This window comes from Falco rusticolus, chromosome 5 (genome assembly GCF_015220075.1).
Source record: "Falco rusticolus isolate bFalRus1 chromosome 5, bFalRus1.pri, whole genome shotgun sequence".
In the NCBI taxonomy this organism is placed as follows: Eukaryota; Metazoa; Chordata; class Aves; order Falconiformes; family Falconidae; genus Falco; species Falco rusticolus.
In genome coordinates this window covers 69,581,617-69,605,243 of record NC_051191.1, presented here as the reverse complement: position 1 = coordinate 69,605,243, position 23,627 = coordinate 69,581,617, and the positions used below count along the sequence as shown (strand labels likewise).

At 45.3% G+C, this 23,627-nt stretch overlaps 1 protein-coding gene across 2 annotated transcripts in view; it reads right to left on the bottom strand.

Annotated features, from left to right (window-relative positions):
* Positions 1 to 541: 541 nt before the first annotated feature.
* Positions 542 to 23,627, bottom strand: part of BPGM (bisphosphoglycerate mutase) — a 29,110-nt gene continuing 6,024 nt past the window's right edge. Inside the window, exons 1-4 of one of the 2 annotated variants that reach the window (XM_037387590.1) lie at positions 18,247 to 18,371; positions 17,114 to 17,189; positions 14,081 to 14,736; positions 542 to 3,802 (exon numbers count right to left, since the gene is read on the bottom strand). In XM_037387590.1, the coding sequence (XP_037243487.1) occupies positions 3,624 to 3,802; positions 14,081 to 14,681 (780 nt within the window). In that variant the 5' untranslated portion in view covers positions 14,682 to 14,736; positions 17,114 to 17,189; positions 18,247 to 18,371 and the 3' untranslated portion in view covers positions 542 to 3,623. Of the gene's footprint in view, positions 3,803 to 14,080; positions 14,737 to 17,113; positions 17,190 to 18,246; positions 18,372 to 23,627 lie in introns of those variants that run through there. The other variant, XM_037387591.1, reaches the window with a different exon arrangement.

Below are 23,627 nucleotides of genomic sequence, written 5' to 3'. Positions count from 1 at the left end.
TTTTTAGAACCTTCACACTGCCTCCCATTATCCCAGTATCCAAGGCCTTCCACGTTGAAGGTCAGTAACAAGAAACAGTCCTCAGCAAGTTTGCAGTTCCTTGCACTTGTCATTTGAGTCACAACTCTGCTTGACACCAGAGTATTTTGGAGAGTGAAGGGGTTGGCTTTGTCTCTAGAAGCTACAATTTTAAACACGTTATCAAAAAGTAATGCTTCTTATTAAAAGGAAAAGCAAGCATGGGAAACAGTGAACATTTGTTTAGCTCCATTTTTCTAGACCCATTTAATTTGTTGTTCCTATGCAAATACCCCCATAGTTTCAGACAATTAAGTAATCCCCTCCAGTCCAACTTCTTTACAGGTAGAGACTGCTTCAAGTTTGCTCTAAGATTATTTTAACCCAACTGGCCACATGATATAGGATCAAGAACTGCTTGAGTTCTGGAACCCTGAAGGTCAGTTTTATTACCCATCAACTCTGGGAAGGAGACAAAGAAGAAGGGAATAGAAGAAAAAAAAAGACTGACACCAAGTTAGATTTTTTTTCAGGTGAATTTATTGAGTTATAGAAAACCTGCCAGCTCCACCATATTTACAGAGGTTTTCAAGAGGATTCTAGAGCTATTACTGCTACTGAACCACAAGTTAAAAATGCATAAACAAACCAGATCAACCACATCCATAATGTCAACTGTGAGAACACTGTTTACCTTATAGGACTTCGAGGCATATGGGGAAAATGTTTTCCAACCACTGATCTCTAAAGCCACCAGCAAGTTTCTCATTTCTCCATCTAATGTAGCTATGCCTGAAGATCAGGCATCCTTCATGCCACTGGTGATGAAAGTTCGTTTCTGTTCTTCAATATACATGTTTTATGAATCAGGAATTTAATTAGAAGGCTATTCAGAAGCAAACATTGTAAGGTGTTAAAATAATCGTGAAGAGCACAATGAAATCTCCAGTTGGTTCCATTTGGTACTTTTGTGAGGTGGTATTGCTGCCAGGTATGCATGTAAAATCCTGTCATCGCTTTGGATACACAACCAAAGCAAATTAAGTCAAGCTTCCAAGGGCACTGTCACTACTTATGTCTCAAGCAGCACTGTAAAAACAGTGCTACCTGAAAAAAATCACATTGTGTTCTTTTCTTACTGTCCATGACACTCTGAAAGGCCGTTTTCAGTCAATTTTATCCACACAGGTGCAGTAAGAAATAATGCTCTCTGCATTCACTCGTACACCTTTCCATTCCCCAGAATCCATCGACATCCCATCCACAAAAAAGATCATGAATTCTCTAAGAGAAGGGGAGGAGAGAGCATATCTCCCAGTTCAGCTGGGTCTGTTTCCAAGTATATTCCAGCTGCATCTCAGGACCTGAACAAGTTCTACGCTACAGTAACACAATGCCAAAAGGGTTATGGACACTGATAGCCAAGGCCTGTAAGCCCACACATCTGGATGCATGAAGCTCCTGCTGACAACAGGTGGCTCTGCTTGCCTTGTGAACAAGGCTACAGTAACTTACTTGAAACTGAACTTCACACATTATTGAATATTTGGGGAAGAACCTAATCAACTTGAGTGCCAGTGGCCCTCCTCAGGGCACTGTCAGCTGAACATCTGCTGATCAGCAATCTAATTCCATTACACTGACTTGTAAAGTATTAACTAAGATTTAGAGTTACTCTACACACAGAAAACTAAAGCCCCAGAAAGAAGTCAATATCAAACAGAGTAGCAGGGAAGCTACTAATAGTATTTCAGAGAACAAAAAACAAACAAACAAAAAAAAAACCCCAAAATATCCTTGCTTGTACAAAGCAAGAGGAAAGCTACCAGCTTTATGTTGAAAAGAAATATGTAACTTGGTTTCTACAGCAAGGGGCACAAAACCAAAACGAAACCCCAATCATCATCCATGCAAGAGAAAGAAACTACCATCTAACATGAAGCCTTTTTTGGAGTATGTGCTTCAGTAATGCAAGTCAGCATCAGACCAGGAAAGTCCGATAGCTCCATGTAGCAAGGAGACAGTCAGGGGCACACCACACTGTCACACTGCTCTCCTCAAAGGAAAAAAAAAAATAAATCCTCTCACACCTATGAAGTCAGCTTCAATGCTGCTCCCTGCAAAGAAGCAGCTACTCTAGGATTTTAGTAGTTAATACTGTCATCATACCAAGGGAATTCTCATCAATTTCTCAAGATTTGTAGCTGGGCCATGCTGAGAACACATTCAGCTCAAACAGTACATACCAAGTGCCACCTATGTTGGTAACTGAGGTCAGAATCCAAATCCTCAGGCGCTGAGACACTAGGTCAGATCTACATTCAAGTAACAGTTTTGTATTTGCAAGTAGGATTAGAGCAAGTCTTCAAAAGTGGAATCATCCTGGTGCTTGTGTACAAAGAGAACACCAAATTGGCATACATGCTACACTAGACCCAACCATAGTGTGAACTGTTCAAATTCAGTGCCAAACACAACAGCAATAGAATCAGCTGGAATCAAGCTGGAATTGTGAGAGGAGTTTTATCGGAGAATACTTTCAGGCATGGCCCAATATCCTTCCTCTACCAGGGTAATGGCTGAATAAGCTGCACCCACTTCTCAAATACTTTATACATCTCTTCCAGCCCTCTGGAGAAATTGATACAAGGAATGCCACAGTACTATTATTGTGGAACATACTTATCAAGAGATCTTTGCAACTCAGGAAAGCTTAGAGGGGGATTTTCCTATATCCAGTTTTACCGAGGTAAGCAGGAATTATTTTAACTTGACTAAGATGATCAAACCTCTAGTATGTGTTAAGTGTTTCAAAGCTATTCAGGTCACTCACTAAGAGCTAAGTGATAACTTAAACATTGAGCAGGAAACCTTTGTGCTTAGTTTGTGGACTAAAGTCTGAGTTAAACCCTGTTGTTGCAAGCCAGCAAAATGCAGTCATGCTAGGCTTTGCAAAGATGGTGGAGGAAAAGGGCTTGCTTCCAGATTCCTTAAAAACTGGACTATAGTGTAACAAAAGACAACTATAGTAACTATAAGTCTGAACGTCTCTACAAAAATTCTCCTCTGGACCATGAACTGGCCTTGGAAGACTCAAAATAACAAAGGCAAAGTTGTACAGCTGGAAGTGTTCTGAAAGACCAAAGGAACTTCATGCAGAACAAACTGTCATGGCCACTGACACAGAATAATCATACTGGGTAGCTTAACAAGTGATAAAAAACTGTGAGAAAGTTTTAGTACCTACAACAGCCTGGACAATCCAGTAAACTGGTGCTTTTCCCCTTAACAGATTTAAGACTGATTACTGGTAGATACCAATAACAATCCTTTTTTTCTGTATTGGGCCACCCTGAATCCTAGATCTGGGGCAAACTGCCCTGCAAGTTTCCATCCTGAATGATCTCTTGATTTCTTTTTTCAGTTACCCATAACCTCATGCTGAGATCTAAATTCCAGTTTTTGAAAGGCAGAGACCAAGACTCAACAACTGCCTCTTCCAATTATTTAGTGCTTGAAATTGAGACTTTCACACAGAGCAACCTAGCAGTCATACATAAATCATCACTTATTACCACACTAAGAACAGCTGTGTTAGTGGGGTTTTACTTCTCAGCAGATTTTACTTTCCCTTGATCTTCCACTTTTTTGATGGCAGCTTGGATAGCTTCTTGATCACCCAGAAACTGATGAGGGCCCAGAGGGTGCAGATCCTCATCAAGTTCCAGAAGTATAGGCACACCAGTGGGGAGAGTAACATTGATGATGTCCTCATCGGAGATGCCTGCCAAAGAAAAAAATAAAGTTACACCTGGTGAACAGCTTCCTAACTGCCTACCTAGCTCAGCCCTATTTCTGAGATTATCCAGTCTTAAAACAGCCAAGGACATGCCTCCATCAACACCAGCAGCCACTGAGGGGTCAATTCACAGCTAGACCACAGCTTGGTTAGTGTTTTAGGAACAGCTAAAGGAGGGAATTCCCACCAAGGTGAAGACAGTTTCTTCCTTTTCCAGTCTATACATGTGAAATAAACAGGGAGAGACTGTTCTGGGGACTACGTTTCCTTTAATATAGGACATGGAGAAGAACCAGTGTTCTCAATATCTTCCCAACTCATGAATCCTAAGAGGACTAGAGTCCACACATGCTACTCCAACATGAAACAACCTCTGCTAAGCAACCAATACAAACAGCCTCTTTAAAAAGGCGGGATACCAAGGTTAATTTTTCTCTTAAAGCTTCTCACACAAGTAGTCTTAAAAATCACTGTAATTCTCCTGGTGTAAGGATCACTGTTTGCCCACAACTGGTTTCTCAAAAGCAAGTTTATAGCATATTACCTACAGTACTATTTTCAGAATTACTAGATACAGGATAACTTCCTCTTTCAAATGAGGGAGAGGGGAAGGAAAGACTGGAGATGGTCAACTTGGAGCACTTTCCTGTATTTTTCCACTTCACTAAAATGTGTACCTGGGGAGCAAATTTATTTTAATCTCAGTGAAACTGCTGGTTTGGGGGGTGTGGGGGGGTGGGGGTGTTTGAGGTTTTTTTGTTTGGGTTTGGGTGTGTTTGTTAAAAAAACACAAGTCAAAAACATCCAAGTGAATGTCGAGATCAAACCTCCTAGTAGTTTCCACACAAGGTCTAAACAGTTGCAGTAAAAAGCAGTGACTGCAAAGATATTATTCCTCAAAAAATTCCAGGCAAGAGAAAGCTAGCATCATTGGGAATGTCAATATTTCTTTTTTCTCCCCTTTTTAGAAACACTGAGGTCACAGCAGCAGCCTGCTGTTGTAAAGCAGGACAGCTTCAAGTAATTCATGCTCAGAAAATGCACACAATCAAGCTTCTAAAATGATGACACCATATAAACGAGACCAAGGTGCAAGAAGAAAACATCCTCTTGAGCAGCTGACAAAACAGATGGTTTGCAGAACATATGGGTGCAAATTTACCAGTGATTTTCACATTAAGTAGAAAAACAGAGCCAACATATGAACAGGAAAACCCACTAAGTCAAAGCACTTGGCAACAGTGGGATGGCAACGGTGGGATGACAACAGGTCAGAAAAAAACAGAACGAATCATGAGGTAAGAATCATTTTATGTCCCTGCCCAGAGACTATACAAGCATGCAAGTTTTGCAGTGACCTATTCTTCTTTTGATTAGGCTAAGCTCTCAGTTCAGCTGCACATTAGCCATTAATTTCAGAACGGCGTGAGGCAAGAGAAACAGACAAACCCTTGCAAGGAGCTTACACCTTGTTACATATTGAGCCACCACTCCATTTAGTAACAGTCATACTATGCCAGTTTAAGCACTCTCTGTATATAAGGGATAAATAATTCACCTGGTGTAGGCAGCAGTATCACAGACCTACAGAAAAGCACTCAAGGGGCATCTGAGATTTTAAAACCAAACAGAAATTGATGGGAAAAATACTGAGCCCATTTACCAAGCACAAGCACCGTTCTCAAGGACTTCAGTTTGCAAAACAAGCGGCCAAGCTGCCTGAGCTCTTCTTTCAAGGATTCTTAAAGACATTAAACACATACTCATCACCATGTATTCACAGAGAATCTGGCCCTGGGAAGCGGTCTGCCCACCTCTCAAATGCAGTCGCCCAAACTAAACCATTCAGATATACACAAAGCAGATGAAGTCACGCAGGAGAATTTAGGTGAACCACACAATGTGGTCAGGAGCCAGGATATTTAAAGGTTTCCTCTAAAGATGGATTAAACAAAACTAGCTGTAGCTACATGGATTCAGAAATACATTTTACTGTTTTTACAGAACACAAAGTGACCACACCAATGTCAACTAGTATTGATTTACAAAGCCAAACACTGCAGCCTGGGACAAACAAGTTGTAGCAAGCATGTTGGCTTTCTCCTCAGGATTTTTCCTCATATGGAAGTGTTGCCTCACAGCCAGGAGGCTAGAAATACACAGTGAAGTCAAATGAAAATCCTAAAGAAACAATAGGATACTGTTGCTTTATTTCAGCACTGTTACTGTACTTGTTCTTCAGGAAGCAAGAAGCTGATCCAGCTTGTCACACAAGCTCTTCAGTTGCAGGTAAAATGCACACAGAATACTCCCGATCCAGCAGGCCGGGAGGACAGTAAAGAAATCCCATCTTACACTCCAACCACTGCAAGTGCAAGCTAACTGCTATCCAGTTACTTCATGTGCTGTAACTATAGCCAGGTGACCTTTTCTCACAGTTCATCTGAGCTGGCCTGTGTCACAACCCCATCTTATCTCACAGGGAAGAAGGGTAAAAATCAGGGAAAGGACTCAACTGCTGACTACAAGGTGCAATGGGAAATAAGACCATTGAAGCAGCAACAGTCTTGCTTCCAGCATAATACTAAAGCCTGGGTCTCGGCACTGCTGAAGGGTACTGTGTGGCTGGAAGCAGTCTTTCCCCAATAAAGTTTAAAATTAAGGTCTACTTACTTAAAGCCATAAGAACCCACAGACATTACTGAAGTACTTGGAATATCTTCCTCAGGAACCCAGATAAAATGCTGACTGGGCAACTACATTCCTCAAGTGGACACCATCTACCTTCTCCCTCGTGAGCACCTGTTAAACATTGTTTCTTAAAGCAGCTGTGTAGAAGGAGGCAGTTAGGCATACAAACATGACAAGAATTTGGAACCACACTTATTACAAAAAAGATCTTTCAAAAAATCACGTTCAGAATTCTTCCCCAGCTCACTTATGCTCCATTTAACTGAACTGGGTGATCAAACACACAAAGACATGTAGTATCTCTGCAAAGCTTAAGAACTGACCTTTAGCTAGTAGCCCATGAGATTCTTTGAAATACTTGCACCCTGGGAAATCATATGTTGGCAGACCCCACTGGGCTTCATTTTGAGGCCCTACAGCCAACTTCTACAAGGGCTGGCTCAGCTTCTCCCTCCCTCTCCCCTGTTCTTACCAAGTTCCTTCCTTCTATTCATATGGTCAGAGCAACACAGAAAACACAACAGCTATTGAGGATAGCTATACCCCTCCTCCCCTGCAGGTCAGCTACACTTGAGGCCAGATGATTCATCCAACAAAACACACAAGATCATATGCATAAATTCAGCCACAATGGGCTTCTTCTAGAACTGGTGCTTTGTAATTGAGATCCAAATCGGGTCATAGCATCCTTCTCACAAGTTTAATGAAAATACTGAAGCTTTAGCCTAATGAATATTCAAGGCCAGATCCTGCCCTCCCTGCAGGCTGACAGAAGACCTAGCTTCAGCAGAGTAAAGGAGGGAAGTAGGCACAGTGTTAGAATCTGGCAATTAATCTTTACAGAAAGTTACCTCACTGTGCACATTTTAAGGAAAAAAAAGACGACAGGTAGGCTACCACCATGACAGCAGCGTATTATCTACATTTGTTTCACCCTTATGGCTGCCAAGACTTTTTATGTCTCTATTGGGTTTACACGGCAAGGTTTTGGTAGCAGGGGGCTGCAGGGGTGGCTCTGTGAGAAGCTGCTAAAAGCTTCCCCTATGTCCGATAGGGCCGATGCCAGACAGCTCCAAGACGGACCTGCTGCTAGCCAAGGCAGAGCCTATCAGTGATGGTGGTAGCACCTCTGCAATAGAATCATTTGGTTTAGAAGGGACCTTAGAGATCATCTAGTTCCAACCCCCTGCCATGGTGGGGACAGCTTCCACTAGAGCAGGTTGCTCAAAGCTCCATCCAACCTGGCCTTGAGCACTTCCAGGGATGGGGCATCCACAGCTTCTCTGGGCAACCTGTTCCAGTGCCTCATAGTAGAAGAATTTAATTTCTTCCTTTAATCTTTCAGCTTAAAGCCATTCCCTCACATCCTATCACTACGGGCCCTTGTAAAAAGTCCCTCTCCAGCTTTCCTGTAGGCCCCCTTTAGGTACTGGAAGGTCTCCCCAAAGTCTTCTCTTTTCCAGGCTGAATAATCCCAATTCTCTCAGCCTGTCTTCACAGGAGAGGTGTTCCAGCCCTCTGATCATCTTCATGGCCCTCCTCTGGACTCACTCCAACAGGTCCATGTCCTTACGTTGGAGGCCTCAGAGCTGAACACAGTACTCCAGGTGAGGACTCATGAGAGTAGAATAGAGGGGGAGAATCCCCTCTCTGTCTGTTTGCCACACTTTTGATGTGGCCCAGGATACAGTTGGCTCTCTGGGCTGCAAGCACACATTGCTGGGTCATGTTGAGCTTCCTGTCCATCAACATCCAAGTCCTTCTCCTCAGGGCTGCTCTCAATCCATTCTCTGCCCAGCCTGTATTTGTGCTTGGGACTGCCCCAACCCACTTGCTCTACCCTTGTCCTGCTGAGGAAGGCAATGAGAGAGCAGATAGGTGGGCACCTGGCATCCACCCAAGGTCAACACACCAAGAAGGACTGTGGCGAGTTGACCTTGGCTGGACACAAGGTGTCCACCAAGCCAGTCTATCACTCCTCTCCTCAGCAGGGCAGGAAGAGAGAAAGTAAGATGGAAAAAAACCTCATGGGTCAAAAAAAAAGGCAGTTTAATAAAGCATGAGCAAAGGCCAGGCATGGAAGCAAAGGAAAACAAAAAATTCATTCTTTACTTCCCATCAGCAGGCAGTGTCCCAACCACCTCCTGGGAACTAGGGCTTCAGTATACCTAGTAGAGTTGCTCCAGAAGACAAACATTGTAACAACAAATGCTGCCTCTCCTCCTTTGTCTTAGCTTTCATTGCTGAGCAGATGTCATACAGTGTGGAATATTCCTTTGGTCAGTTTGGGTCAGCTGTCTGGCTATGTCCCCTCTCAAGACCTCACCCACCCCAACGTACTGGGAGAGGAATGTTGGAGACAGCCTTGAGGTTGTGCAAGCACTGCTTAGCAGTAGCTAGAACACTGGTGTATTGTCAACACCTTTCTAGCTACCAATACAAAGCACAGCACTATGAGGGCTGCTATGGTGAAAATTAACTCCATCTCAGCCAGACCCAACATTACATCATTACAAAAACAACTCCTGATCACAGTCTGACTTTGGGATGGCCTCAGTAATGACCACAGTCAATATGAGACAGTAGGAAAGCAAACCATGAGCCTATCATTCCCATGCAGTAGAGAAACACAGCCTGCCTTAAACTCCTCAAGCAGTCCAAGATTAAAATAGGTAGCAAGTCTCATGCCTCTTTCAGCCATCACCACTAGCTGGCAACTAAGCCATAAGGCGAGAAAGTCCCAGAAGTCTTGCGTAGGGATCCAGGCTGCGCTACCACCACCAGGAACTCAAGGCAACACTGTGACAAACTGACTTCTCCAAGCATGCAACTCCAGAGCCTTCCAGCATACATACAGTCCTTGGACAGAGCTATGGTAAAAGGTCCTCATCTCTGCCTGAAGCACTGTTGACAGTTCCTCAAGCCCAAGCTTATGGAAACTCATCACTAACAACTCACATCCGAAACCCTTCTGCCCCAGCTGCAGGTCCTTGTCAGGCAGTTTCAGCCCTTTTGCACTAGCATCAGGCACCTGCCACCCTTTTCCCTGAGCTGATTGAAACAACCAACGTGACAAAGAACTACCCACTCCCTGCTGTTTCTTGCCAGTTTACAGGCAAAGTTAACTTGCAAAAAGGCCCCACAAGCTCACAAGAAATAAGCAGAATCACAGAGCAAAGACCGTGACGAATGACAGGGAGTGCAAGGCCATCTCATTTCAACAGCAGCAAGTCGTTAGATCTCGAGCTGGTTTCTGTAACTGCCCTCAGACACTAGGACTCACAATGTGTAGCTCTAGCATGTAAACTACTGGAATACTGTAACTGCACAAGTATCACACTCACAGTAATGCAAAAGAGTAAAGTCCCAAGGACACTGCTCTCCCTGCTCACCAGCTGGTGACACCAGCATCGGGCCTCCCCAATCACCACAGTGTGCCTGCAAGCCCAGCTCCAGAGATGTGTCTCAGCTATCTGACCACCAAACAAGCCCAATGGGTGCAACATCTGCATCTTCAAGAAACCAGTAACTCCTCCCCTCCATATTTTTTTTACCCAGAGCATGACAAGGCTTAGTGACCACACCATAACCAAGAGATGGCAACCTTTCAACAGGGAAGATGTTCTAGATTCAGGCCTTCCACAAGACCCTGTCTTGAGGTACTTAATGCCTCAAGTCCTCAGAGTTAAACAGTCAGGAGGGAAGAAAGAAGTTGAGGCAACCTATCAATCCTTCTGCCAGTCACTGGGTAAATTAGTCCATTAGACTTGGTCTCCAATTAGTACTTCAACAGAAACAGGCAGCTGATCACAACTATTGTTGTCTTCACAATGGGACATTGCTAAAAGGGTCTCAATCTGAAGTGTCAGTTATTAGATAAAACTATTCCTCCTTCAAACAATTGAGAAAATCACCTGTAAATAGATCCTGTGCATCTAGGACTCTTATTTAGCAGATTTTTGCAACTGATGCTTTCATAACCAGTATGATGTTTCAGCATCCAAAGTAAAATTCATCAAACAAGTCTCACATCGTTACTTTAGATACCCTCCTCACTAATATCTTCTTGCCATCACTTTTTAAATGCATCAGAGACTGTATACCATGAAAAAAAAAAAATACAGCCTGCCTGAAGACCCGAGTTACAGGTCATGGGCCATACCTACACGTCGCACAGAACAAAACTGTTGCTAAGTTATGACAAGACACTTCCACCAGCAAGCACAAGACTGCTGCCTGAGAAGAAAGTGTTACTTTTAGAGAGCCTTTCCAATCCTAACCACATAAGAACTGTCCTCTTACTCTGCCAATTTTTAGCTGTACCAGTGATGCCCTTTTAATACTTCAAGGGGGTTTATAAGAAAGATAGGGACAGGCTTTTTAGCAGGGCCCACAGCAACATGACAAGGGGTGATGGTTTTAAACTAAAAGAGGGTGGATTTAGATCAGATATTAGGAAGAAGTTCCTTACTGTAAGGGTGATGAGACACAGGAATGGGTTGCCCAGAGAACCTGTGGATGTCCCATCCCTGGAAGTGTTTGAGGCCAGGTTGGTCAGGACTTTGAACAACCTGGTCTAGTGGAAGGTGTCCCTGCCCACAGCACAGGGGTTGGAACTAAATTATCTTCAAGGCCCCTTCTAACCCAAGCAATCCTATGATCATTACATACATCACCTGAAGGTGATACAAAGAATAAGTGCTCAGAAAAGACTAGACAAGCTCAGTTACAAAGACTTAAAAAATTTATGCCAACATTGTATCTTTGACAGGATTGCACAAAACAGCCACACTTGTCCTTGGTGGCATTTATCAAATAAATAGGAATTACCTAGAAGGGCCACAGCCCAGTATCCCCACCAGACACCAATAGCTCACAACACTGAGATCTTCAGCAGCACCCTGGAGAAATGCTGCTTAGCCCACCAGGACAGAAGAGCAAGCTCTCAGAGAACCTGCTGTTTCTGTACTCCAACTGCATACAAAGAGTATGGTCCACATTGCATTAAATGCTGTTTTCAGAAAGACTGCTGGGGTTTAACTTTAAGTCCTCACATGCAAACCATGACAGATCCTACAGACATATCATACACCTTAATGAGTTCCACTCTGAGCACTGAGAAAACGAGAACAAAATTCAAACCCACAGTCAAACCCTTGTTGGCCTGACATTTTGTTGCTCTGATCATTTTTATGTGCAAGCAGAAGTCAGATCCACATTTCAAGCTCTTTTCCAATTACTCACAACACTGAAAACATCCAGATTCGGAGGATCTGCAGGCCTCCTCCAAAAAAAAAAAAAATACATCTGTGAAATAGTAACTTCAAGGATACTCTGAAGTCTTTCAGAAAAGACATTAAATTTCACACTGAAACAAGCAGAATTGTTTCAACAGATCAAACAATGAAAACACTCATATTTACTGCCATTTAAAGTTTCCAAGCTACATATCCCAAGATTAAGTTACCACTATGATTAAGACATCCAAGCAGCCATGTAGGATTGCTGCTTGAGGCATGTGAAGCCCACTTTCTAAATGCCAAAAACCACGGCTCCAGCTAAGATAGAGAGGCCTAAGAAACTTCCACTCAAGTGCAGGACACTAAGCTTGTTAGAAAAAGTTCGCAAAGCCAAAGCCCACCTCACAGTGGGTGTTATAAATACAACAGACTGACAAACTTTAAGCACTGTTAAATCAGATTCAACTCCAGCAAGGCTTCAAGAGCAGCTCACAACCTTTCAGGAGAGAAAGGGAGACAGTCAGCAATGCAGACAAGGAACCTCTTAGATCCAGCCAGATGTAGGCTGGAGCTCTGGTGGGCGGGCAGGGGAAGAGCAGGTTGCAGTAGCAGAAGTCTTAAAGCTCTGTTCATGCCACCCTTTCAGGCCAGCTCTGCAGCAATCCAAATTTTCACTGCATGAAGGGCAGCAAAGCCAGCACATATCTGGCAGTTTCTCCTGTGTGGAGTTTGGATAGCTGATGGACAACCCTTGGTCAACAGAACTACATCCTCTGCCAAGGATTCCTCACACCTCCCTATGTAAGCATGTGCCAGAGGACAAGGTAGGACAGACAAGGGAGACAGGTCTATTTTACTTTGGTTGAGAGTGTGGATAGCCAGAGTTATACCTAACATAATCCCAAAGACAAGCTTTGCAACTGCTCTAACATACACTGTTCTCTCTGATCTCAATGCAACAAGGAGTCCAGCCACACTGAGTTTTAAAGTAACCTTTACCAGTTACTGATGCTGTCAGCTCCAGCTTTCATGCATGCCTGTACAAGTGACCCATGGTTTCAGCTGAAGCTGTAGTGAACTTGCAGCATTTCACCCACAAAGGGCTTGGCCAGCATGGTTTCATGGAACTGGTTCCATTCTTGGGGTAGGGGGGAGCTGGGAGGGTGGCATGCATTTCACAGAGATATGAAAACTTCATGGCTGCAGATGCCCCTGCCCCTATTTCCTTTGGAAATTATTTCGTGTAGCATGTACAACCACTCTGACTACATCAGTGGAACTGGCTGAACCAGCCTTCCTCCTTCATCCAAGCAGAGATCTGTACCCCAGAATTCACTGCCTCTGTAGCTCAGGACACTTGTACATGCATATTCCCTGGACTTCTGACTCCTGCGAAAGCATCAGCTATCCTGACTGTCCCTGCATGCCTGAACACAAAAAGTGCTCAGTAGAGTCAGAGCTGTAGAGACACACACCAGAGAGTCTGACAACTGAAAGTGAGTGGACACAATTCAGTCTGTGCATACTTGCAACCACAACTCTAGTAGGCTGCATTCATACATGTATAATCACTAAATTCTACTCTACTCGCAGGCAAAGAAATTAATATAGTCCATCTTCCAGTTTAGGATAACCTAAACTAGAAGCTATGTCACTACAGAAGAGGCAGGGGGGGAAGAATCTATCAATGACTTAAAGCCTTTTCAAGTCCCAAACAAAGCAACCTTATACTAAGCCACCAACTTAACTGTTTAATGGTAGGCATTTTCTATATTGGGAAATACAACATTTGCATAAGCTTTTGCAAGTCCCTACTCTCTGCAGAACTCCCTGCCACAGCAGCTTTTTAAAGTAAAGAACTATCAGGAATAAAGCCTCAGAAGTCACCCACCACAGTAACACTCAAGAATGTCTTTCACAAACCAGGACAAGCAATTTATTCCACTGCGTTGTAGCAATGCTTGTTTAATGAACAGATTATGACTTCAACCCTTCTGACAAAGCAGCTGAATAAAGACAAAGACTCTTCAGGCTCTAACTATTCTTGGATATCTAGACCAACCACAAAGTTAGAATACACCAATCTAAAATAAGCAGTGAGAAACAAGGTGAAAGCATCTGGCTCTCCTCTTTACATTCTAACAAATTCTCTCCTCCTTCCACATCCCCCAGTTTGATTCCTGTTCCAACAGGCCAACTTTACTTTCTCCTTGGAGACCAAAAACATTAAGTGTTACATTGCCCAGATAATAATATACACTACAGAACAAGATGCAAAGCTCTAAGCAGTTGTGTAAGGAGAAGAGAGGACAGCTGAAAGGAAGACCCTTACCTTCCACATGCTTCAGCAGTGCCCTGCTGCTGTTACCATGAGCAGAGATAAGAATCATTTTGCCACTTTTCAGTTCTGGCACTATCTTTTCATTCCAATATGGAAGGAGTCTATCAAGCACATCTTTTAGACTTTCAGCCTTTGGGAGATTATCCTGAGAGACATCACTGCATTTATACCGGCGATCATTGTATATCTCTTCATAGTAAGGATGAGATTCTGTTATGGGAGGTGGGGTAACATCATAGCTTCTCCTCCACATTCTCACTTGCTCCTCCCCATGATTCAGAGCCATTTCTGCTCTGTTGAGACCAATCAGTGCGCCATAGTGACGCTCATTAAGTCGCCAGGAACTCTGAATGGGCACCCATTCTTGGCCCATCTCTTCCAGGATAAGCCATGCAGTCTGGATGGAGCGGCTGAGTACAGACGTGAAGACAAGGTCAAACTCAAAGCCCAGAGCTTTAAGGTGTTTGCCACAGTTCTGAGCTTCCTTTATCCCATCACTGCTCAGCTTCTGGTCCACCCAGCTGCAGAAGCGATTCTCCTTGTTCCAGGCTCCTTCCCCATGTCTTAGGAGAACAAGTCTGTACTTAGCCATCTTGGTTGCAACTTAGCACAGATGACAACAGGTCTGGCATCTAATAATGATGCATCTGGACAGAGACATGAGATAGATATATCAAACATCTCACAGATAACACATTACAAGTAGTAATATGGCAGCAAAGAGTAGACAACTATCAAAATCAAAACAAAGAAACAAGTGTCTGCTGAGTATGTTTTTACCTTTGAGGTCTCCTGACTTTGAATTCCTTTCCACCCCCAGGTGGGAGGAAAATTTTGCACCATCCTCCACCCAGCTTGTTGCAACTAGCCCACTTAACCAACTGATGAGTCGCAGATTTGTACAAGCTGTTCTGGCCTACAGATTTATCTCAAGTGCTCAAACAAAGCCTCACTCAACATCAGGGGCTCCCAACGAGAGAAGCGGCTGTCACTGGTGACCTTAGAGGTGAGACATGAAGCCCAAGCTTGTTATGAGCTGCCCAGATCCACACTGGCTCTAAGTGAGTTCAGGCACAAACAGCAGCCAGAGCAAGTGGAGAGGAAGACCACAGAATTGGAACTGGCAATACACAGAATCTTACTAGTTTTCCTCAAGAGATGTCACCACAATCATGCTCTGCATAACGAACTCCTCACATCCCCATCCTGTCCTGGTAATTATGCCAGTCTCTGCCCAATTTTTCCCCAAGCCACCTCCTCCATCATTCCTCTACACTCAAGTGCGACAACATAGCTACTCTGGGATGCAATCCACCACTAGCAAGTCCCCATTTCACTGAACCCATAAGTGACCTCATAGATGATCCCATCCCCTTCTTGACTTTCAAGTGTATTTTCTCCCTCTTGTGTCTATGAATACCAGATTCTCAGGCACCGGGATTAATGCTTTTATTTTTGCAGTGGGCACAAATGGCATATTTGCTGTCCTCATTAAGTAACAGACAGCTACACATTCAGAAGGTCAAACAGCACCCTTCTCTGCTCCTGTTGACTAAGTAACACCACCTCTGGATTGTCTTTAATGAGAGATGGATTTTGACCATCCACCCAAGCTTTTGCACAGTGGTCAAACATCTTCTAGCAGATTGTGTAATGCCCAAAAGGTCCATCTAACACAGCACTGCAACTCTGAAAGCCCCACCTGATCACTCTGGTCAGAGACATCACAGACTAGATAGCAATGGACAAAGCACAGGAATCAAAATATAAAGATAAGACTCTGCGCTGGGAGGACTGTTGTATATTCCAATGAACATTCAGTGCTCTCAAAACCACGGACAGTGGGAGACCGAGGTCCGATTTCTGCACACCCAACTCTGGACTACATTTCCATAAGAGACATGCTTATGGGAGCTCCCATCATCTCAGGTCGGTTGGAGCTGCTTCAATCACACTCCCAAGCGTCTCGAATTCAGGCCCACTGTGACCCTAAGTTTAGTCAGTAGGATGGGTTATGCCCATGGAGTTTTGGGAAGCACCCAGCACTGTATCAGCATTCATTTTTACCAGATTTTCAAAAAGTGTATAGAAAAGTTGAATTAACAGCCTCAGTAATGTGATCTTGACTGTAACAGCAGTTTAGTTCTCTTTTACTCCCACTGAAAACAGTCTACATCACACAAAGACACTATGCAAAACCTCCCCAGCTCTAACTTTGACTACTGGTACAGCTGACTTAAAAAGGCCTTTGAGGACTGATGGATTTTTACAGAATATCAGGAGTTACTGTCTGACACAGAAGGCAGTTATTAAGAAAAAAAAAAGGAAGTCTTCTGCAATTTCATGCAAAGGAGGCTTAAATTTCCTGTATGACAATGAGCATCTCAGACAAAAATCTCTTGTACATTCCACTTTCCGCTCACACTAATCTTCATGTTAAATGAAGAAATCAATTATTGTTAGGATTCAGGTGGCATGTCAAATCAGATACAATAAACTACAGCATTTAAGGTCCGAGGCTTAAAACAAAAGGAGTATCAGACAGCATTTCCACCTAAAGCCATCTTTCTCCAGCATCCCACAGATACGATTAAAAATTGCAGTGTGTTCACAGCATGAACTACTACACAAAACAGAGCTTTTTATGGGGCTATAACTCCACAGACACCTCACTGTTCAGATTAATTGACTGTATAACCCACAGGAACAGACTGCATAATTTACACAACCTAATTAAGACCCAACAATAGAGGTGATACACCTGTTTGTAGAAGTTCTTAGCTGGGTACTTTTGGCCAAAACCAATAAAAAACCTCAACAAATATAACACAAAACACTCATACAAAGACCTAAGATCACCGGGGGACCATGAACTCTAGTTCAGTCATATAAAAGATTAGGCAGAACCGCTGTCAAAACAAATTTAGAGAAGACTGGCCGTCACAGCATTTAAATATCAGTCTGCTTATGGAAGCATTTAAGCTAGAAAGCCTGAGAGCAACACATGGAAATAATGCCACTCACCTTTCCTATGGCAAATCCCAGCAGAGACTCAAGACCTGCTTTATACAGAAGCCACCACACACTCTTGACTAGTTACCTGCAGGAAGAGAATGAACATCAAGTGCTCACTCAGAAGGAAACCGCAAGTACAAATAGTTATGCCAACCATCATTTGCTCTCAGAGATGTAAGAAAATAAAGCACACACCCCTTGTATGAGCTGGGAAAGCTACCAATTTCCTTCTCCCAAAAAGATGCAAATGCACAGCTCCTGCATTCCCAGCAGGGGAAAAGCTGCTCGTCTCCCAGATGCCCCAGGATATCCTTTGCTCCCCGAGATTTGTTTAGACAGTAATTACCATAGCTCTAGCATGCAGAAATCTACCAAAACCTCTGAGACACCACGGGGGATACAGACCACAGACCTGAACCCAGCACAGAACAGGAACACAGAGCTTAAACTCAGGGCGGCAGAACACAGCAAGGTGCTAAGGGTAACAGCTTACATCGGCAGAGCGTTCAACCCAGCACAGTTTTAAGGTCGAGCTGCCAGAAGCAGTTCTTTCCCGGTCTCCTCGCTCCAACCAGCACAGGCTCGCCCGCTCAGCGTTCCCATGCAGCGTCCCTGTGCGGTGCACCTGCCCCCCAGCCCCCCAGGAGCGCAGAGGCTTCACCCAGAGGCAGCTCCCCTACACACACGGGGACACAAGGCTGCCCGGGAGCGGGACCGCAACTCGCCCGCCGCGCTCCGCGTCCCCCGCACACGAGCACACACGCGAGGCGCCTCAGCTGCCGCCCCCCCGGCGGCGCCGCCCGCCCCGGGCCCGGGCCCGCCACGCTCCCGCTCAAAGGGCCCACACACGCACCCGGCCGGCCCCGGGTCCCGACAGCCGCCAGCGGGGCCCGGCTGCGCCCCCCGCCTCAGGGAGTCCCCCCCGGGCCGCGACAACCCCCCTCCGTCGGGCCGCCGGAGCGCCGGCACAGCCCCCCGGAGAGACCGCTCCCCGCCGCCGCGGGCTCCAACGCCTGCTCCCCCGCAGGGAGCCCCCCTAAGCCCAGGGGCCCTCCACCCCCTCCCCCACGGCCGCTAACCACCCTCCCCCCACGCTCGTCTCCCAGCTTCAGAGAATTAAGACTCGACCGGCGCTGCCTTACAGGGACCACGGCAGCAGGTTGCAGCCGCGCTCCGCAGCCCGCCCCCGGCACCACAGCAAACACTCACCGCCGCCGCGCCGGGAGAGGGGCGGGCCCCGCGTTTTACTGAGGCCCCGGCGTCCCCGCGCCCGCGAAGATGGGGTGTCTGATTGGCTAATCCAGAGGATGAGCACTGCCCTCAGCCAATGAAGCCGAGCCTGTGGGCGGTGACGCGAAGGAGCGGCGTGGTGCCCACGGCGCGCTAGGGCCCGAGCCGAGCCAGCCCGGCCCGCACGCGCCCCCCCGCTCTGCCCGGGGCTCGAGGTCCCGCGGGGCCTGCGGCCATGCTGGGGTCGCTGCCCCCCGCCGCGAATGCCTCCTGTAAGGGCAGGTCGTTCTGCCAGGGATCGCAGCCGAGATGCTGGTTCCCCCCGTGGATCGGGACACGCAAACGCCGGCCCGCTCTGCCGGCACCGCCAAAACGGAGAAACGGGGTCACGGCAGCGTGTGCAGAGCGCGACGGGCGGCAGCCAGGCTGCTGGCTTCTCCCGAAACCACCCCCGGCCCTGCTAACGCCATAGGCACCGGTGGGTTCCGCTCCTCCAGGGCCACGGCTGCCCCGCGCCTCCGTCCACCCCCAGAGAATCTCCCCCCCACGGCCTCCTCACCCACCGCCGGGCAGGCGGGCAGGGGGGCAGGCAGGCGGGCAGGGAGGGAGGCAGGCAGGGAGGGAGGCAGGGGGGCAGGGGGGCAGGCAGGGGGGCAGGCGGGCAGGGGGGCAGGCAGGGGGGCAGGGAGGGAGGCAGGCGGGCAGGGAGGGGGGCAGGGAGGGAGGCAGGCAGGGGGGCAGGGAGGGAGGAGGCCAGAGGCCGGCTCACTCGCTGGGCACACCAGGAAAGAGGCAGGGAAGGAGCTGGGCTGCCCCCCCGGATCCTTCCTGCTCCCCTGCCCAGAGCCTCCTTGCATAGCACCGGCACCTTGGGCTGCCATCCAGCACCCCGCGCTCCTGCCCAGGAGGTGAGGAAAGGGGGCGCAGGGTCAGCCAGATGGGGGGGGTTCCAGGCAGAGGTCGCTTTTTCTTCTGGCTTTAGGACCTTTTGTTTTCAGTGAGAAGCAAGGGTCCAAAATCCCATTACTCATAATGAAATCAGCAGGGGAAAAAATAGACGTGAGTCTTCCTAATGATCGTGCTAGCTACCCTCATGCCTGTCATTCCAATCCAAAGTAATCAAAACCACGGACGGGACTGCGCAGCTCCCGCTAGCAATGGAAAGAAGTGGTGTGGGAAGGTGGTGTGCTTTGCTGCTTCTGTTGCCAAAGGTCTGCTTTTATTTTCAAAAAGAAGCAGAGCACATCTTGTATACATAATCTGACTCACAATTTCTTCTCTAAATGTTTACCCCTGAACAGCCACAATGCAAAGTTTAAAGGGCCACAAACCATATGTATACCTAATGTGATCTATCACCCTTTCCACGGCGGTGGGTGGGTGTTATCTTCCATTTTTAATGGGTTAAAATGATAGTGCATGAAAAAGAAAGATGGGGGATCCAGATTCTGCTAGGACAAAGTAACACAAGGAAACTAAAGAAAATTTTGGGCAGAAGTTTTAAAATAATGTCTCTAAAGTGCTGTGAGGAGAAAGGGTGTTTTGTTTTGCACTTAGAGGGATTAGATCCTCACCTGTCAGTGGGACAGGACCAGCCAGATGAAACACTGCTTCGCTAAGCTCTCAGCCACAGCACTGTGTGCTAAGTGGTTTAGAGTGGCCAGGCTGTCAGTGAGCAGCATCCTGTGCCTCTTTGGTGGTTACTGCACTGACTTTGTTACTTGCTTATTTAGGAAGCTCTGGAAAGCATTCTGCATCTCAGGGAGAACATTTTCAATGTTTTTCTGCATAAAAAGAGCTATGTCTGACCTCGGTACAGAACCACAATAAAATCTGCTGCTTCTGCAAAATGTTTCCACTAGATGTGAATTGTGCTTACAGTTACATATATAATATAATCCTTTTCATGTTACCCACTAACTTTAATGTTAACAATCACCTTTCGTCTCTATCAGCTTTGTCTAAGCCAGAACCTACAGTACAAAGCTAGTCCAGCCTATGTAATCAAAGTATACTTCTAAGTTCACTGTACCAGAAGAGTTTGATTTGCCACCCATCAGCTCAACCTGGCAAAGAGAAACACTCCCACATCGCACTGCATTCACCCTGCCTCCAGTCAGGGCAGACCTGCCTCCTCTTGTATGAATATACTAGAGGTACAGCTCTGAATATGGGTGCATCACAGGCAAACTAGCTGATTGACTTTGCAAGGAAAAGAACCAAAGGTCCTAGAGATAGAAAGAAAAATATTTCTTCCTGAGTATCAGCACTATGTATTGGCTATACTTCAATCATTAATGCAATTAACAGAAGGAAACATTATATGTCAATACGCAGTCATAACTACAAATGAGTAGACAGCAACACAAGCCAGGATCTCCATGGCCATTAAATACAGAGGGTTTAACTCCAGTAGCCTTTGAACAAGACCATTTCATTGGCATGGCAAAAACAGCCTCATGACCTTGATTCATATTTCAAACTACACAAGAATGGAAGAGTTGAAGCCATATCCCCGTTTTTGACTTCTTGCAGACAGCTACACTCATTTGGCAGCTATTATCTCTCAGACCAGCTGGGCTATGTTTTTCAGGGTCTCTGCTGTGGAGCCCTTCCAGGCTGTAGTGTTTAGCTGGAATGTTTATGGCAGAAGCAGTTCAGGAATCTCCTTTCCTCAACACATACGCTTCCACTGGGGCACCAGTGCAACTGCACTGCACTGAAGAAAGGCCTGGAGCTAAGTGAGGCAGAAACAGAAGAAAAAAGCACTGGAAATAAGAAAGACAAATTAATGATTGATGAAAACTGTGGCAAACAGGAGCGTTCTTCACTGATTATGCCCTTGATATACTTTTTCATAGAATAGTTACTTTGTTCAAAGCTAGGTGAAGTATTCGCCATAGAGCACTGCAGACTTACCCATTATAATTTCCAGAAGACTCTGAGCTCTTTGTTTAGAACTATTTGATACCTGATCTGTCTCTACTAATAATTTCATCTTCAAAAGAAACATCTGTAATCAAATCCTCACACTCTTTAATGAAATCTTCTCTCTCAAACTTCCTCCTGGGTGTTTTTCTACTGCATGAAAATATGCCTTCCTCTCCTAGGCTCTCCCTACTTCTTTCCACCTTCGGTTGCTGCCAGCAGCATGCCTGTTTTCTCTGCCACCCAAATGTGTGCCCAAGGAATCCTCACCTTTTTCTTGGATGTAGGCCCATTCAGGTCCTTTTTAACACTTGACAGTTTTTCTTCTACAAAAGTCCTAGGTCCTGTCTTTTCTCTGTCTGCTATCCATGGTATTGTTGTTTCACATTCCTCTGCAACTTCTCTGATGGTCCACTTTCATTCAAGGCCAAATTCGTATTGAGAACACTATGCAGAGAGATGAAACATATCATTTCCCCAAGAGGACTCAGGAACCGTTACATCATAAAATCACTCAGGCTACATCCATCTCCCTGCCCATCACACCACAATACACTGGTCACCTCTTCTCTTGTAAACTAAACACAAACTTTAATTCTTGCAAGCAATCAACTGCAATGTGGACAGGGGCCTGGGAAGCTTCCTGTTAGCAGGACTGTGCTAGCCAGGAGGGATACCTTTCCTTATAACACCACAGCCACCTTACCCATCCATGCCTTCAGCCTCCTTACTTATTCTTTTTACATCTCTGCTTACTCAGTTTTTCCAGTTTAAAAGACCACTTTATTCACTTTTTCAATCAGTCCACGAGATGTCAATATCACTTTTTCACCCAAGCCTAGTCTCAAAACTCCCTTGTTTAGCTGAATCCCAAGCAAACTAAGGTGTATTCATGGACTGGCAGCTGTTTTCCTTGTTCTTGAGACCACAGCCACAGCTTACATGAAGTACTGCCCAGTACTGTTGGCCTGAAGTCCTTCACACACCTCTATACACCAACCTTGGTCTATAATACAAGGAGAATAAAGCCTTCTCCATCAGAACTCAGAGAGCACATAGCAGGCAAGGACATACCGGTCCTCCTTGTGTCTTTTTGTTAGAGCCACTCACCGAGTCTTGCATTAACCAGACAAGTTAACAACATTTTCTTGGCTCAAGCATACCTATGCATGGGTAATTTTTCATCACACACCTACGCATGTTTGTCAATATATCACACCACCGTGTCTTAAACCAAGCCTATTATTACCTAAAACCTGGGGGTGCACCTGACAGAGCAGGGAGGCATACTTTGCACACCAGTTAGTCACCCAATTACAATTTAAGCTCCTCAGTGAAGGGATTTTTCCACCTTTTGTTTTACTAGTGCCTAATACAATGCTGCTTTCATATGCAAATACAGTGGGGCTTTCATCCTTTTTGGGTATGGAGGCAGTATATAACTTCATGCATCTGAGTGGATTCTCATTAAGTCAGAACCAGAAGCATAAGTCCATGGAGGGCAAATAAAGTATTCTACTGTTTTGGTTAAACAAAAAACAAAACCCAAAAACTCTGAACTCCATTGCTTGGGGGCAAATCTGTTCAAAAAAAGAGAGAGGTGAGTGTGTAAGCACTTAAACTAACCCTGCATTTGTGACCAGAATCATAGCGGTAGTCTTTAAGTAAATGCAGAAGTTTTTCTGAATCATTAAGTACCAAATAAATGACTGAGAAAGAGGAAGAAAATACATAAAAGCCTTCATTATATGCAAAACAGATGGAGGGAAGCTGCTGTGTGAGACACCATATTCCAAACTCAAAGTGGGAACAGAATTTCTTAAGTAATCCCTACAGCTAGGTACTGCTAATGTTACTCTGAATTAAAATGTGTGACTTCTGTGTGTTTGTTTGAAAACTTCACTCAAAAAAAATGTTTTATTTCTGCATATGCCAAGCTGAAAACATACACATGGGAAAAACCTTACATTCTCTATGCTCTCAAAACTGTTACGCAGACATCTTCAAATAAACACCTTACCATAACAGGTGCCTAGATGCTACAGAAAAGTGTGTGGAACACAATGTTCTGAAGGAGCCCTCATGGATATAGCTCTAGCCCCCAAAAATAGTTCTAAAAGAAGTTGTACAGGGTGCCAATGGCTGGGAAAACAAATCCTTTCTCACAACCAGAAGTTTTCCCATTTCTAGAGCACGAAACACAATTTTAAGATCTACAAGGTTCATTTAAATTTTGTGGGTTTGGAGTGGTTTACATTGCAGGTTTTGGTTTGGGACATTTAACTGTTTTCTTGTTGCAATACTGTGCAAATTAACTTCTTGTAGCAGTATCAAAAGCAAAGAAACTCTCATGATTTTCTGCCTT